Source organism: Balaenoptera borealis, assembly GCF_965194805.1.
Source record: "Balaenoptera borealis genome assembly, chromosome: 16".
NCBI lineage: Eukaryota > Metazoa > Chordata > Mammalia > Artiodactyla > Balaenopteridae > Balaenoptera > Balaenoptera borealis.
The window spans coordinates 80,090,253-80,106,308 of NC_138872.1; the positions used below are offsets into that span (position 1 = coordinate 80,090,253).

A 16,056-nucleotide genomic window follows, 5' to 3' on the forward strand; every position below is an offset into this window, starting at 1 on the left:
ATAAACAGCTCATGCAGCTCAATATTAAAAAAACAAACAACCCAATCCAAAAATGGGCGGAAGACTTAAATAGACATTTCTCCAAAGAAGACATACAGATGGCCAAGAAGCACATGAAAAGCTGCTCAACATCACTAATTATTAGAGAAATGCAAATCAAAACTACAGTGAGGTATCACCTCACACCATTTAGAACAGGCATCATCAGAAAATCTACAAACAAAAAATGCTGGAGAGGGTGTGGAGAAAAGGGAACCCTCTTGCACTGTTGGTGGGAATGTAAATTGATACTGCCACTATGGAGAACAGCATGGAGGTTCCTTAAAAAACTAAAAATAGAATTACCATATGACCCAGCAATCCCACTACTGGGCATATACCCAGAGAAAACCATAATTCAAAAAGACACATGCACCCCAATGTTCACTGCAGCACTATTTACAATAGCAAGGTCATGGAAGCAAACTAAATGTCCATCGACAGACGAATGGATAAAGAAGATGTGGTGCATATATACAATGGAATATTACTCAGCCATAAAAAGGAACGAAACTGGGTCATTTGTAGAGACGTGGATGGATCTAGAGACTGTCATACAGAGTGAAGTAAGTCAGAAAGAGAAAAACAAATATCGTATGTTAACGCGTATATGTGGAACCTAGAAAAATGGTACAGATGAACCAGTTTGCAGGGCAGAAATAGAGACACAGATGTAGAGAACAAAAGTGGTGGGGCGGGGGTGGGGGTGTGATGAATTGGGAGATCGGGATTGACATGTATACACTGATGTGTATAAAATGGATAACTAATAAGAACCTGCTGTATAAAAAAATAAATAAAATAAAATTCAAAAAATAAAATAAAATAAAAATAAGCCAAATATAGTATGGGCACTGAGGCTTTTCCCTTCTCTGTAGCCTCCCCAATCTGTTACCCTGAAAGGGCTTTTCCCACATCTAATTAACCAATAGCTGCTCTCAGGAAAGGATCTCATCCACCACTCCTTGGGAATATAACACTTAAGAATTCAGTGTATCATTTATTGTCTTGAAAAATGATAATAAACTTCTTGAAATTTATGACCTGGATATCTATTCATTCTCAGAGGGAATTATCATGTGTTTACTAAAATATAAATGTTTTAGGCTGAAAATAAAAAAGCCCTGAACCTGATAGATTCACTGGTGAATTCTACCCAACATTTAAAGAAGAATTAATATCAATCCTTCTCAAACTTTTCCCAAAAGATTGAAGAGAAGGGAACACTTCCTAACTCATCGTATGAGGCCAGCACGACACTGATACCAAAGTCAGACAAAGACACAGCAAGAAAAATACAGATCATATTCCTTATAAACGCTGATGCAAAAATCCTCAACAAAATGCTAGCAAACCACATTCAGCAGGATTATACATCATGATCAAGTGGAATTTATTCCTGGAAGGCAAGAATGGCTCAACATTCAAAAATCAATTTAATTTACCACTTCAAACGAATGAAGGAGGAAGAAAAACTACATGATTATCTCAATCAATGCAGAAAAAGTATGAAAAAAATTCAACACCCTTTCAAGATAAAAACACTTGACGAACTAGGAATAGAAGGAAGTTACCTGAACATAATAAAAAAACATATATGAAAGACCCACAGCAAACATTATACTCAATGGTGAAAGACTGAAAGCTTTTCTTTAAGGAACAAGACAAGGATGCCCACTTTCACTACTTCTATTCAACAGAGTGGTGGAAGTCCTAGACAGAGCAATTAAGCAAGAAAAAGAAACAAAGGGCATCTAAATTGGAAAGGAAGAAGTAAAATCATCTAAGTTCACGGAAGATATGATCTTATATGCAAAAAAATCCTAAAGATTCCACGCACAAAAGACCTGTTAGAACTAATAAATGAATTCAGCAGAGCTGCAGGACAGAAAACCAACACAGAAAAATCAGTTGTACAGTTGACCCTTGAACAACATGAGTTTGAACTGCATGGGTCCACTTACATGCAGATATTTTTCAATAATAATTACTACAATACTAAACGGTCCATGGTTGGTTGAATCCACGAATGCAAAAGAACCACAGACACGGAGAGCTGACTATAAGCGATACACAGGTTAATCCCCACGTTGTTCAAGGGTCAATTGTATTTCTATATACTATCAATGAACAATCTGAAAAGGAAATTAACAATTCCATTTTCAATAGCATTAAAAATAATAATATACTTGGGAATAAAATTTAACCAAGCACATGAAAGATTTGTATTCTGAAAACTACAAAATGTTGCTGAAAGAAATTAGAGGCAAAAAAAAAATTCTGTGTTCACAAACTGGAAGACTTAATATTGTTAAGATGTCAATACTACCCAAAGCAATCTACAGATTCAATGCCATCCCATCAATATTCCAATGATGTTTTTTGCAGAAATAGAAAAATCTATTCAAAATTCATGTGGACTCCCTAGGGACCATGAACAAGACAGTCTTTTCAACAAATGATGCTGGGAAAACTGGATATCCACATGCAAAAGAATGAAATTGGATGCTTATCTAAACATCACATACAAAAATCAACTCAAAATGGATCAAGGACCTAAATGTAAGGCCTAAAAGTATAAAAATTGTAGAAGAATACATAAGGCAAAAGCTTCATGACATTGGATTTGGCAACAATTTCCTGGATATGACAAGCAACAAAAGAAGAGATAGACAAATTGAACTTCGTGAAAAGTTTTAAATGTTGCATATCAAAAGACAGTATCAACAGAGTAAAAAGGTAACCCACAGAAGGGAAGAAATTATTTACAAGTCATTTATCTTGTAAGGAATTAATACCCAGAATATATAGAGAACTCCTAAAACTCAACAACAACAACCCAATTCAAAAATGGGCAAAGAACTTGAATAGACATTTCTCCAAAGAAGATATACAAATGGCCAATAAGCACATGAAAAGATGCTCAACATCACTAATCATTAGGGAAATGCAAATCAAAACTACAATGAGATACCACCTCACACCCATTAGGATGGTTACTAAAAAAAGATAAAAACCCAGAAAAATAACAATGTTGACAAGGATTTCGAAAAACTGGAACCCTTGTACACTACTGGTACAAATGTAAAATGGTACAGCTGTTACAGAAAACACAATGGTGGTTCCTCAAAAAATTAAAAATAGAATTACCACATGATCCAGCAATTCCACTTCTGGGTATATACTGAAAAGAACTGAAAGCAGGGTCTCAAAGAGATATTTTGTACACCCATGTTCATAGCAGCATTATTCACAACAGCTAAAAGGTGGAAGCAACCCAAGTGTCCATCGATCGATGAATGGATAAGCAAAATGTGGTATATACATACAATGGAATATTATTCAGCCTTAAAAATAAAGGAAGGGCTTCCCTGGTGGCGCAGTGGTTAAGAATCCGTCTGCCAATGCAGGGGACACGGGTTCGAGCCCTGGTCCGGGAAGATCCCACATGCCATGGAGCAACTAAGCCCATGCGCCACAACTAATGAGCCTGCGCTCCAGAGCCCACGTGCCACAACTACTGAAGCCCCTGCGCCTAGAGCCCGTGCTCCGCAACAAAAGAAGCCACCACAATGAGAAGCCCACGCACCACAATGAAGAGCAGCCCCCGCTTGCTGCAACTAGAGAAAGCCCATGCGTAGCAACGAAGACCCAACACAGCCAAAAATAAATAAATAATTTTAAAAAATAAAATAAAATAAAATAAAGGAAATCCTGACACATGCTACAACATGGATGAACCTGGAGGACATTATGCTGAGTGAGATAAGCCAGTCACAGAAAGACAAATACTGTATGATTACACTTATATGAGGCACCTGGAGTAGTCAAAATCAGAGACATAAAGTAGAATGGTGGTTGCCAGGGTTGCAGGGAGGAGGGAATGGGGAGTTATTGTTTAACGGGTATAGGGTTTCAGTTTTACAAGATGAAAAGAGCTATGGAGATGATGGTGATGATGTACCACCGAACTGGATATTTAAAAGTGGTTAAGATGGTAAATTTTATGTGTATTTTAATCACGATGTTTTTAATTGTGGGGAAAAACATCATAATACAAGTTCACGCCAATCAGAGGGCAAAAAATTTAAAGGGTGACAAAACCAGGTATTGGTAGGTATGTTTCTTTCACTGCTGATTGGAGTATAAAATTGATACAATGTCTTCGGAGGGCAATTTGACAATAATGTAGTGAAGGTGAATGTGCAACTTGGTACTTCCATTTCTGGGAATATATCCTGAAAAAATTCTTGCACATGAATAGGGAGAGAGATACAAACTGTTCACTGCAGCACTGTTCATAATAGCAACACAATGCAAGCAACACATCACAATCAATTAGGAATGGATATATATTGCAACTACCAGTTAAAATAAACTAGATCTTCATATACAGAAATGGGGGAAACAGATGAACCAGTTTGCAGGGCAGAAACTGAGACACAGATGTAGAGAACAAACGTATGGACACCAAGAGGGGAAAGCAACGGGTGGGGGGGGGGGGGTATGATGAATTGGGAGATTGGGATTGACATGTATACACTGATGTGTATAAAATGGATAACTAATAAGAACCTGCTGTATAAAAAAATAAATAAAATTACATTTAAAAAAAAAGTAAGTTGCAGAATCACTGTACATTATGGTACTGTTTATGTAAATGTTTGAACCATACATTACTTTGGGATGCCTGCCTATGTAGTAAACGTGTAAAAATACAGAAGCAGTCATCTTCCGGGAGAGAAAGGAAGAGGATCAGGATGGAGTACAAAAGAGGGGTACATTTGTGTAACTTTTTATTATGTTAAATCTGAATGGTGGGTACATAAGTGTTTATGTGTATTACTATGTGTTTGTTAGATGTTTAAAATATTTCACTAAAAACAATAGTAAGAGGACTCAAACATGACTCTTCCGGGAACTTTTCTTCTAGATTTATTTAATCTGGCAATATTCCAAGTCATGTTACAGTTAATAGTAGCATTTTGAGCTATGCCTAATTAGTTTAATAGTTTTCTAAAGTAATTTATTACCCTTCAAAGTTTGTTAATTCATGAAAAATAATCTTTGAAGGACACTGTTCACAACATTTTTTAAAGTACTTACCCAATAAACAGAGATAGTTGGGTTCAGTTAATCTGGATAGTTTTGTGACCTGATTCAAGATGTTGTAAAGCTCTGTTGGTTCACACAAAACCAAACCAGTCATCCTACAGGGAAGAATCAATCATGTAAAAGCTTAGTGCATCTTTCTATTTTAGATGAATGATCACAAAGTAAGATAATTAAACTCTTTCTTAACATGCCTTCAAACAAAGGTGAAAATAATCATGAACGTGATCAGGGAAAATTCCAAAATTTATAGTGAAATGTGTGTAGGGGAGACAAACATTGCACACGACATATCTGAACCATAGAAATACAAAGCAGGCTGTAAAATAGTCACCAATTCACTCTTTCTTTCAGTAAATTATTACTGAGCACTTACCACATGCCAGGCACTGGAAATAACTGTGGTAAACTAGACCTACCCTCATGAAGGTTACAGTCTAGCATGGAAGGCAGAAATTGGACAAAAAAATACATTGTAAGTAGGAAAAGCGTTATAAAAGAGTCAGCATCCAGTGTCATGGGAGGTGCTAATGGGAGGGCCTCACCTAGCTGGGATCAGAGAAGGGCTGTCTGAGATGTGATTGCTAAGCTGAGACAGGTGGTTAGGCAAGACCTAGGCAGGTGGAGGAGAGAGAGAGGATGGAGGAGGTAGGAACTGAGAACAGGAGGGAACTTAGTACCTGAGAGATTTCAAAAGGAGCCTGGTGTGGCAACAGTGGGAAGAGAGTAATGAGTGAAGACCCTGGGGAGGCCGACGCAGGTGCCCTTGTGAGGGGCCTGTAGGGTTATGATGAAGATCATGATGGTCTGTGGAAGGAGGAGAATGGCTCACTTGTACTGACAGAACTGCCCAGCCAGCCTGGGCTCTGGCTCCTGATTACAGGGCTGCTCTTGGGACACTGGTTCCTTGGCACAACTGTCTCTGGTGCCCCATGGACACTGAGGCGGAAGGCTGGGCCTGTGCAGCAGCTTCCAGCAGAGAGGCTACCTTTTAGCTGGGGTGGGGGCAGCCAGAAGCCCTCTGAAGGCCAGTCAAGTCCGGGGGTAATCCTGCTCAAAATAGTTAGGGATCCCTTCAGAATTACCAGAACAATGCTCCCCACAAAGGCTAACCCCTGGACTTGGGCCCTGGATCCTTCTCACTTCCTCAAGGACTTCAGCTCTCAGCCTCCCCTCCAGCATCATCAGTTTCACCCTCCATACAGGTCATTCCTAGTGGCACGCAAACATCCTCTGTACCAGTCTCTGTTCTCCTTTACAGCCAAGACTTCTCAAAAGGGTGGTATTGACACTGCCTCTATTTCCTCACCTCCAAACTCTAGGTCCAAACCCCTGCTGTGCCACCTACTATTGGCTGCCTGACTTGGGGGAATAATTAGCCTCTCTGTGCCTCAGTTTCCACCTCTGTAAAATGGGGGTAAAAATAGTATTGCCATTTCGGTAAAACAAGGATAATAGTACTTGTTGTGTGTGGAATAATTACACATGTAAGACATTCTGAGCAGGGAGGAAGTGTTCAGTAATTGTTAGCTATTGGTACAACCTTCTCCCCTGGAACTTCTGACCCCAAACCACAGAAACTGCTCCTATCAAGGTCATCAAAAATACTTATCTTGTCTAAGCCACTAGTCATTTCTCTTTGTGCTCAAACATGGAGCCTCAGTAACCCAGCTGAGCGCTCCTCCTTCCCCAAACACTCTCCACTCCCAGGACACCCCACTCTCCAGGGTTCCCTCCTACCTCTCAGACAGTTGCTGCTCTAACTCTCTCCATGATAATGCCCTTGGGCACAGTCATCTCTTTTCTTCTCTATCTACACTCTCACCCTGGGACAGAGCTTCTCAACCTCAGCACCACTGACATTTGGGGCCAGATAATTCTTTGTCGTGGGGCCGACCCGTGCATTGTAGGATGTTCAGCAGGATCCCTGGCCTCCACCCAGTAGATGCCAGTAGCAACCCCACCCTCCAATTATAACCACCAAAAATGTTTCCAGACTTCACCAAATGTCCCCTGGAAGAGGGGCAAAGTCACTGTCAGTTGAGAACAAGCATCTAAGACCTAGAGTCTAGGTGATTCATCTAGTCCCTTGAATACCCCCTGTATAATAACGACTCCCCAACTATGGCCCCTACTTGACCTCTCCACTGAGCTCCAGGCTCCACTTGGACGCCTGATGGGCATCTCAAATAAAACATGGTCAAAAGAGAATGTTTAAATTACACGTGCCCATACCTCCAATATGTCTTTTAGTCTTCCCTGTCTCAGTAAACAGCACCATTTAGCCACCTAGTTACTCAAGGTCACATCCCTAATCTCTCTTTCCCTCAGTCCCTCACATCCAATCTATTAGCTCTGCTACTTAAATGTATTCCAAACCCAACTCCAGGGCTAGCATCCTAGACCAAGGTACCAGCATCTCTCTCCTGAGGATGCAATACTTCCCAACTGGGCTTCTTGCTTTCTCCCTACAGTCGAATCTTCACATGGCAGTCTGGGTGATCTTTGCAAAATATGAGTTTATCTTCACCTGCATTATTGCACTGATTTGTTTGCTTGTTTTATCATCAGTCTCCCCACAGTGGAATATATGGCTCCTGAGGGTGCGGACCTTGCCCTTCTTGTTCACTGCTGTGTCCTCACCCAGTGCCCAGGATTTCTGATGCAGACTAGTGCTCAGTAAGCATGTGTTGAATGACTACATTATTACTAGTCACCATTCCTGCCTTCACCAATGGGGCCATCCTGACCTGAGGCCATACTTCTAGATGCTACATAAAGATCCCTCCTAAGGACATCCCAACTCGTACCCCCAGGTCCTCTGCCTCTGAAAGTCCTGATCTCAGGCCATTCTGGAGGTGGTGAGCATAGGGGAGAGAGGATGGGTTTTGTGTCTAGTCCCACAACTTTGTTAAGCCAACCTAAAAGCTGGCTCCTAAACTATCTGGTCTATTGCTCAGAGCCCATCCTCACACTCCCACCCGCTTTCCCATTACAACCTCCATCTCTTTATTCACTAGCCAAGGGATTGTCTCTGGGCGTTCAGGTAAAAACCCAGTCCATGGGCTTCCCTGGTGGCGCAGTGGTTGAGAATCTGCCTGCCAATGCAGGGGACACGGGTTCAAGCCCTGGTCTGGGAGGATCCCACATGCCGCGGAGCAGCTGAGCCCGTGCGCCACAACTACTGAGCCTGCGCGTCTGGAGCCTGTGCTCCGCAACAAGAGAGGCCGCGATAGTGAGAGGCCCGCGCACCGCGGTGAAGAGTGGCCCCCGTTTGCCACAACTAGAGGAAGCCCTCGCACAGAAACGAAGACCCAACACAGCCAAAAAATAAATAAATAAATAAATAATTTAAAAAACAAAAAAACAAAAAAAAACCCAGTCCAGCCCCAGCAATCAACTCCTTCAGACATCTCCTTCCCAAAGGGGGCACTCTCCCTTGTCAAGCAAGAGCTGCCTCACTGGGACTTCCCTGGTGGCACAGTGGTTAAGAATCCGCCTGCCAATGCAGGGGACACAGGTTCGAGCCCTGGTGCAGGAAGATCCCACATGCCACGGAGCAACTAAGCCCACGCGCCACAACTACTGAGCCCGCGTGCCACAACTACTGAAGCCCACGCGCCACAACTACTGAGCCCGCGCGCCACAACTACTGAAGCCCACGCGCCTAGAGCCCGTGCTCTGCAACAAGCGAAGCCACTGCAGTGAGAAGGCCGCACACCGCAGCGAAGAGCAGCCCCCACTCGCTGCAACTAGAGAAAAGCCCGCGCGCAGCAACAAAGACCCAACGCAGCCAAAAATAAATAAATAAATTTATTTAAAAAAATAAAAAATAAAAAAAGAGCTGCCTCACCTGCTGGTAAACTTCAGGAGGGTAAGTACAGTCCTGAACCTAATGGCACACTTCTGAGAGAAGACGCATCCCTGTGAGCTGTGATGAGGAGGGCCACCAGCCCAGGTGGGTGGAGGACTGGACGTAGCTAACAGCCCTTTCAGCACTACTCCAAATTCTAAAAGGTGTTAAGATGTTCTTGGCTCCACCATTTGGGCCCTAAGAATATTTTGATGTTGAGCTTTTATATAGAACCATTAAACAAATGTTGATGAGGTTTTGCAAAAAGTATTTTTCTTAGATGAATTTCACTAAGCCAATTTAATCCCTTAATTGATTTTCTATATTTCACAGTTAACCAATTCCAATTTTTTCACTTTCAATTTTGTTTAGCCAAAATTATTTTTCCCAAGATCAAGTCTTGTTTCCCTGTGAATTTTACAATAAATATCTGATTCCTTAATCAGATTCTTATTGTATCGGATTTTACCGAGTATGGTTTCTGCCACTGTGAGTTTCATTTGTAATGATTATTTCTACCAAGTCTCATTCCCTGGTGATCTATTCAAAACAGTGGAGCCAGGATGGCAAGTTTAAGACATCCCCCTTTGGGCTCTTTTAGCACAGCACAGCTCTTAAGACACTTTCAGGGCATTTAGCGCAATAGTTCTTGCAAGGGTGATGGGGCAGGCAGGTGGGAAGGGAGGTCAAAGGGAGCACCTCCTGGGGATCTGGCTTAATAGGGTGAGAGGATACCAATCTTCCTATGAACTGACCCATCTGGGAAATCCACACAGATTTTTGGGTGGCAAGGAGGCACCTACTGTCAGAAGAGCAGGGTGCCAGCACAGGCCTCGTCTCTGCACACTGGACACCCACCAGCAGGAAGGTTCTTCACCCTCCCTGTAATGACCTGGCCTGAACTTCAACCTAGGGGGCTTGTGTGGGGCTCTCTCTCCGGGTCCAGACACAGCTGGGCTGGCGAGCTCAGCTCCAGTGAAAGACCGTGTCTACCTTTGAGAAGGGATGTTTCATTAGGGGTCATCATAGCCTGAGACTAAGGGGAAACTGGCCAGATCCAGGCCTTCTTGCCTCCTTGTGCCTGACCAATTCCATTCTGACTGATGGCGTCACTGTCAGAGGCTGGGCCTGACCCCATCCTTCTCACAGGCATTCCAGGGTACTGAGAGCTTGGTCTAGTGCTCAGGCCCAGACAGTCCAGGTGGACACAATTGATGGGCATTTGCTTCTAGTGGAAAAGAGGCATCACTCAACGCTCCTGGAGAAGTCAGACCGTAAGCTTTACTCTGGGTTCCTGGCTCAGGCTGAGCAGGGACCAGAGGACTGCACAGGTATGAGTCAGGGTCCACAGCCAACCCCACTATGCCCTGGTCCTGTGTGGGAAACTGAGGCTGTGCCAGGATGACCCAGGCTTAAATACAGTGACAGGCATCAATGCTCTCACCTGTAAACTGAGGCAATAATACACACTGCAAAGGCTGTAGGAATGTTATGTTGAAATAACAAAAATAAATTGCCCAGAACTGGGCCCAGCACAGAGCAGGAGCTTAGGAAACAAGTTCCTTTACTCCTACTTTCTCTCTCTTTTCAATTTCGTCTAGGAGCCTCCGGATGTCCAGTAGACAGAAAGCACCATTCAGAGAATCTCAGGCCAAAGACCAGAGCGGGAGCTGGCCAAGTTTGTAAGCAGGGGGGATCCAGTCATGCGGCCTGAGGGTCAGCCTCCTAAGGGATCTGGTATAGTCTTTCCTCAATCCCAACCAGACACCTTCCTTGTGGCCTGAACCCTGACAAAGCCAGAGGACACAGTCACAGGCCGCAGCACCCCAGAGCTGTGGAGGCTGCAGAAGTGGTCCTGAAACCATTTCTCAGCTCAGAGAAGCTCCAGGTCCTGTGGCTAGTGAGCACCAGTATCTCCAGAGGCCCAGACCCAGCCACCACATCCCTGTCCCTTGTCTATCTTGCCTTCATTCCCATGGCCCCAAACCTAGGCCCACTACACCCCCAAGAGGTACCTTAGTGGTCCTGGGAGGGTGACCCATGCAGTAATTCACATGTCAAAGGTAGCAGCTGGCGAACTGCTACACAAAGGCTGTGTGGCCACCAGGTCTGGTCTCACCTCCTCCAACTCTGTCTCCAGCACTTGTTTCTCCTCTGCTCAACTGGGCTAGTGCCCCACCTTCTGCACCTGACATGGGTTCTTGGCCATGACCAACCTCTGGACTCAGCTTTGTTCTCACTTCCCTGACCTCTGGCTGGCCTGGAGGACTGCAGGCTTTGCTCCCGACTCAGATCTGCCACCATCGGCGACTCTCAGCTCTTGGGAGCTCCTTGCCAGCAGCTTCTTGCTGCCTCTGCTGTCACCAGTGCACCATCTCCTAGTTGCTCTGCTGGCACGTATCTTGGAAAACCACACCCTTTGACTTCCAGCGGGGCCACAACTGAAAGTTAAGCTATATATCTAAACAGTTCTGTTTTAAAATTTTATGTCCCCATTTCCCGATATTCTAGAGACCCTAGAGGAAAATAAAGAAAACTCTCATGCAGGTGGGATGATTACCACCTTTCTAATTCTTCATTTTATCTCCAGGGATCTGAAAGGAAAGATTTGAAATACTGCACTTTGAGGTACAATTTTAGGGTTGAAGAGAAGGTAGGTTAGCATAGAATATGTGCACCTAAGAGCAAAAATCTGACGGCTCGACTGTGGCCTCAGCCTATTATAAGGAACAAAATGGTCAGTATAGGCACACGTGTGTGGCTTGTATGGGGGTGTGGCAAGGAGGACATCGATGTATTTCTATACTGTGTATAAAAACATGCAATGAAGAACTATTGAAATTAATCTATGATGACAGAAGTCAGGAAGTAGCTGTCTGGGGGACTGGGGCATAAGGGAACTTTCTGGAATAATGAAAATGCTTCTATAGCTTGTTTTGGGTGGTGGTTAGAAGACTGCAAATTGTCAAAACTATCCAACTGCACACTGAAGATCTGGATACTGTACTGTATGTAAACTATATGGCAATAATTGTTTTTAACCCCCCGTATAGAACCATGTGTTTATGTGTTCAAGGATACAAATGTGTGGGTGTGTGGCCCACCTGTACATCCATGAACTTGGTGTGGGGTCTGGGCTGTGAGAAGCCACATGAGCTTGGGCACACAGAAAGGACACACTGCAGACCTTCAGCTGGGCCCCCAGAGCCGCTAACGAATCCTTTTCTCACCGTTCCTGACTTTCCCAGCATTTCCCCAATGACTACAACTGTTATCCAAACCTCCTCACCATGCAGCAACTTCTCTCATTTTCTAGGTCTTGCCTGGGAAGGCTAAGGCCATGGGACGCAAACGGCCCTACCTCACCAACTGCCCACTGGGTGCCCTTCAAGCTTCTTCCCAAAATCAAAGGGATAAGTGTCCTCTGACCTCATCTTTTCCCACCTAATCCTTTTCTCTCTTGACTTTTAGCATCTCAAAGCTCTTCACCTCTATCACAGCCTCTTTCTCCCTGATTTCAAGTATTCACAAGTCTCAGCTTTCTTGAAGCAGTTCACGAAACCAGAAAGAAAACCCCTAGAATAGCTTGGCCTGTGCCCTCTGAAGCTTGTGCAGGCACAGAGGCTGGTGGTGGGCCCCTGCCTGGAAAAATCGGAGGCTGGTTAGCTGTTAGCAAAGAGCGGCAGCTGCATTTGAAACAGCCTACACCCCCAGAATTTGTTGGGGTGAAGGATACCTGTGTCTCTTGTAGACCAGATGTGGGCCAGGCAGGAGAGAGGGCCAACTAGAAGCAATCTTAAAGGGACTTTGCCCAAGAGGGCCACTTGGACTGACAATGGACCAATCCCAGGTACTGGAGGATTCCAGAAAACAGGGGTTGAGGGAGCAACTGGAAACAGCAAGGCTGAGGTGTAACCACCCAGGTCAAGGGAACTGCAGGTAAGAGAGACCCACAAAAGCACCACATGGAAGTGTCAGCCACAAACTCCCGTCAAGCTCAGAGAATTCTTACTAATGCCAAATGGACCTTTCCTACCCCTATCTTTATTCTCACAACCCCCCTCCACCAACACTGATGGGCCTGAAGCCTCAGTCTTCAGGGATGAGGGGTAGTGAGGAAGTAAGATGGAGAAATGGAGACGTCAACCACTCTCCACTCCCAAGGTGGGAGCCTGAAGCAAGCTCAAGAGGGGAAGGGGAGAAGCCTTAACATTGAATTAAAGTTCAGAGTTTTGACTATTAACGTGAACAGGACATTTAGGCTATTGCAACAAATCTGTCCTAGTGGCTAGATGTAATCCAAGGGCAAGCAAAGATTTAAAGGAGGAACGGGGATGAAGACATACAGCCATTTTCTGACTGCACTAGGCTTCCTGAATGAGGCCGTGCATGTTCACTGTAACAGTTACACTTGCAAAGCAGGGCATGGTGCCTGGCACAAAGTCAATGCTTGATACAGTAGCTGCTAAGAGCGTTATGAACCATTTTGCGATTTAAAGGGAAGCAACTAGGAGCTGAATGTGAGGACGTTTTTCTAACAGTCAAGTGGCTGGGATGGCCCAAGTAGAGGACTTGGGAGGTAGTGATTCCCGGCTGTGGAGATGCTGACAGGGGCTGACTGACTTGGCAGGGATGGGGAGGAGTTCCAGCCCCAGATGTGGGAGTGAGCATATGAGAATGTGACTCTAGCTTCTCTCCCTTGGCCTCAACTCTCCCCTCTATAGGGATGACTTCAGCCCTGGCCTCTCTCGGGGGGTTTCACAATCCCGTATTTCCTCTTGGAGTAATTCCCCAAGTGTCCACTGATATTTCTATATGGACAACTCCCCATCCCTTCCAATGCAGCCCATCTAAAACAGAGCTCTTTACTTTTTCTCCAGCCAGCTCTCCTTCCACACAACCCCTGAATTCCCTGTTTCTGTACACATATACTTCTCTCAGGCTGGTTTCCCACATCACTTCCATTTGTTTCTTAAACCCAGATGGGCACAAACGCTTATCAATTCTTCCCTCTCCCTCATTCGGCCCCGCTTCACCATTTCTAAAACCATCACCGTAACTCAGATATTTATCATCTCATTAGATAGCCTCCTGAACAATCTCCCTGCCCTGCACATTTTTCCCTTGGAATCTTTAACACACCAAAGTCAGTCTAATCTTCCTCAAACACAGTTCTAGTGGCATCACAAAAGCCTTTGATAAACACCTGCTTCCCGAGGAATAAAATACAAACTTCTCAGCTAACATTCGTTAAGTCCTGCACAATCTGGGTTTTCCAGCCTCGCATCTAAAACCACTCAACTCTCCCAAAATTCAGAAACCCACTCTCAGCCTGGTCAGGTGCTGGACAATAAAGAGATGAAAGAACCTGACTGTAAGATGCTTTCAGGTCTAGTGGTAAGATAGAGGGGTAAATAATCAGAGAGAACACAGTCAGTGATAAGATAAAGAACACTGTTTGTCCACATGTCCCCTCTCCAACAGAAATTATCTGTTCACCGTCCCTTCCTCCAGGTTTTCCTTTGGGCTCTTTTCCCTTTCTTTCTCATCTGGACACTTCCCATTGTTAAACGCCCAACTCCTAGTGCCCCCACTTTGGGAGATCCAAAGCCCAGGCAAGGATCTCTCCCTCCTGTGGAGGAGAATGGTCCCACTGAGAAACTCCTGCTCTTCCTTTACATCTCAGCTTAGACGTTTCATCCTCCAAAGTCCTCTCTCACACGGCCCCCACCTCCACCCCAAATCTGGGGTAGATGGACCTCCTTTGTGTTCCCACAGCCCCTCATAATTCTCCTAATGTTGGCCATATCATGCTGCTTGCAGTTTACCTGTCTCCCCACTAGACTCTGAGCTCCCGGAAGGCAGAAAATGTCTGCATCTCGTTCATAGTTGAACATCCAGCTCCAAGATTGGACTGGCACATCTTAGTAGCTCAATAAACAAGGTAAAAAAAGGAGGGAGGAAAGAGTAAGCCAGCCACCATGCACTCCCTCCTATGGATAGGTTCTTCAGCACCTGTGCTAACTGTTCTTTTCACCGCTGGTTCCCCGACCACTGTTCCCAGGGAGGCGGTCACTGGTCCCCCCATTGGGTTTGTACACTTCTCTAAGGTTAACAACCTGCAACACACCTACCTGTCCCACATGACCCTGAACTTTTTGTGGGCAAGGAATTCTCTGTATGCCCAGAAAACAGCAGTGGGGCAAATGAAGCTTATAAGGATACTGATAAATAAGCTTCTTGTGAGTAGAAACCGTATCTTTACTTTCTTTCTGGTAGACTCTGAACGAATCCACTTAACTGACCTCAGCCATAGTTTCTTGGTCCCTAAAGCAGAAACAGTGTGGCCGGGTTCACAGCACGGCTGGGCAGACCTGAGGGGCAGGGACTGAGTGACTTCGCAGGTTATCACCTGGATACCTGTTTCCTCATCTGTAACGCGGAACTGCTTTCCTGTAAACTCGTAGAACAGTGTCTCAGGGTCGGCCATTCTTGGTAGGGGTGTCTCTAAAGCTTTGTAAACTCTACTAGAAGGTCCTGGGCACCAGGAGGGACGACGACACTGGCGGGTGGACGGGGTGTGTGCGATCGGGGTGGGGGGGAGGGTGCACGGGAGCGACTGATTAGAGGAGCCTTCATCCTCCACCCCAACCCCGGGACTCTCAACCTCCCCTCCCCCTTTCCTTTCCAGAGCTTTCCACAGCTCGGAGCCCCTCCCGCCTCCAGGGACAGGAGGGGTGAGTTGGGCTGAGCTCGGGGGGCTCGGGCCGCACCCATTCTGTCGGGCCTGCGGCGCGACCTCAGCCGGTCTCCCTGTCAGAGCCTCGAGCCCCCACCTGCAAAATCGCTCCTCTAAGGCTCTTCCAGCCTAAAGCTCGTCTTCTTCCACCTCTAGGGTGCGGACTCTCCCTCCCACTCCGACCGCGTCTCCCCCACAGGCCGCACGGAGCCTCACCGCACTACGACCCACCCCAAAACTGCGCACAGGGAGCGTCCCTCCGCCGGCCTCCGCGACAGCGCGGACGCGGCCGAGATACCGCGAGATCTGGGAG

At 45.3% G+C, this 16,056-nt stretch overlaps 1 protein-coding gene across 4 annotated transcripts in view; it reads right to left on the reverse strand.

Annotated features, from left to right (window-relative positions):
- The window catches only part of STYXL1 (serine/threonine/tyrosine interacting like 1), a 63,014-nt gene that overhangs the window by 43,199 nt on the left and 3,759 nt on the right, over window positions 1-16,056 (reverse strand). For 2 of the 4 annotated variants that reach the window (XM_082360258.1, XM_082360255.1), the window contains exons 1-2: window positions 15,841-15,972; window positions 5,146-5,249 (exon numbers count right to left, since the gene is read on the reverse strand). In XM_082360258.1, coding sequence (XP_082216384.1) covers window positions 5,146-5,248 — 103 coding nt within the window. In that variant the 5' untranslated portion in view covers window position 5,249; window positions 15,841-15,972. The other 2 variants (XM_082360257.1, XM_082360256.1) reach the window with 2 other exon arrangements.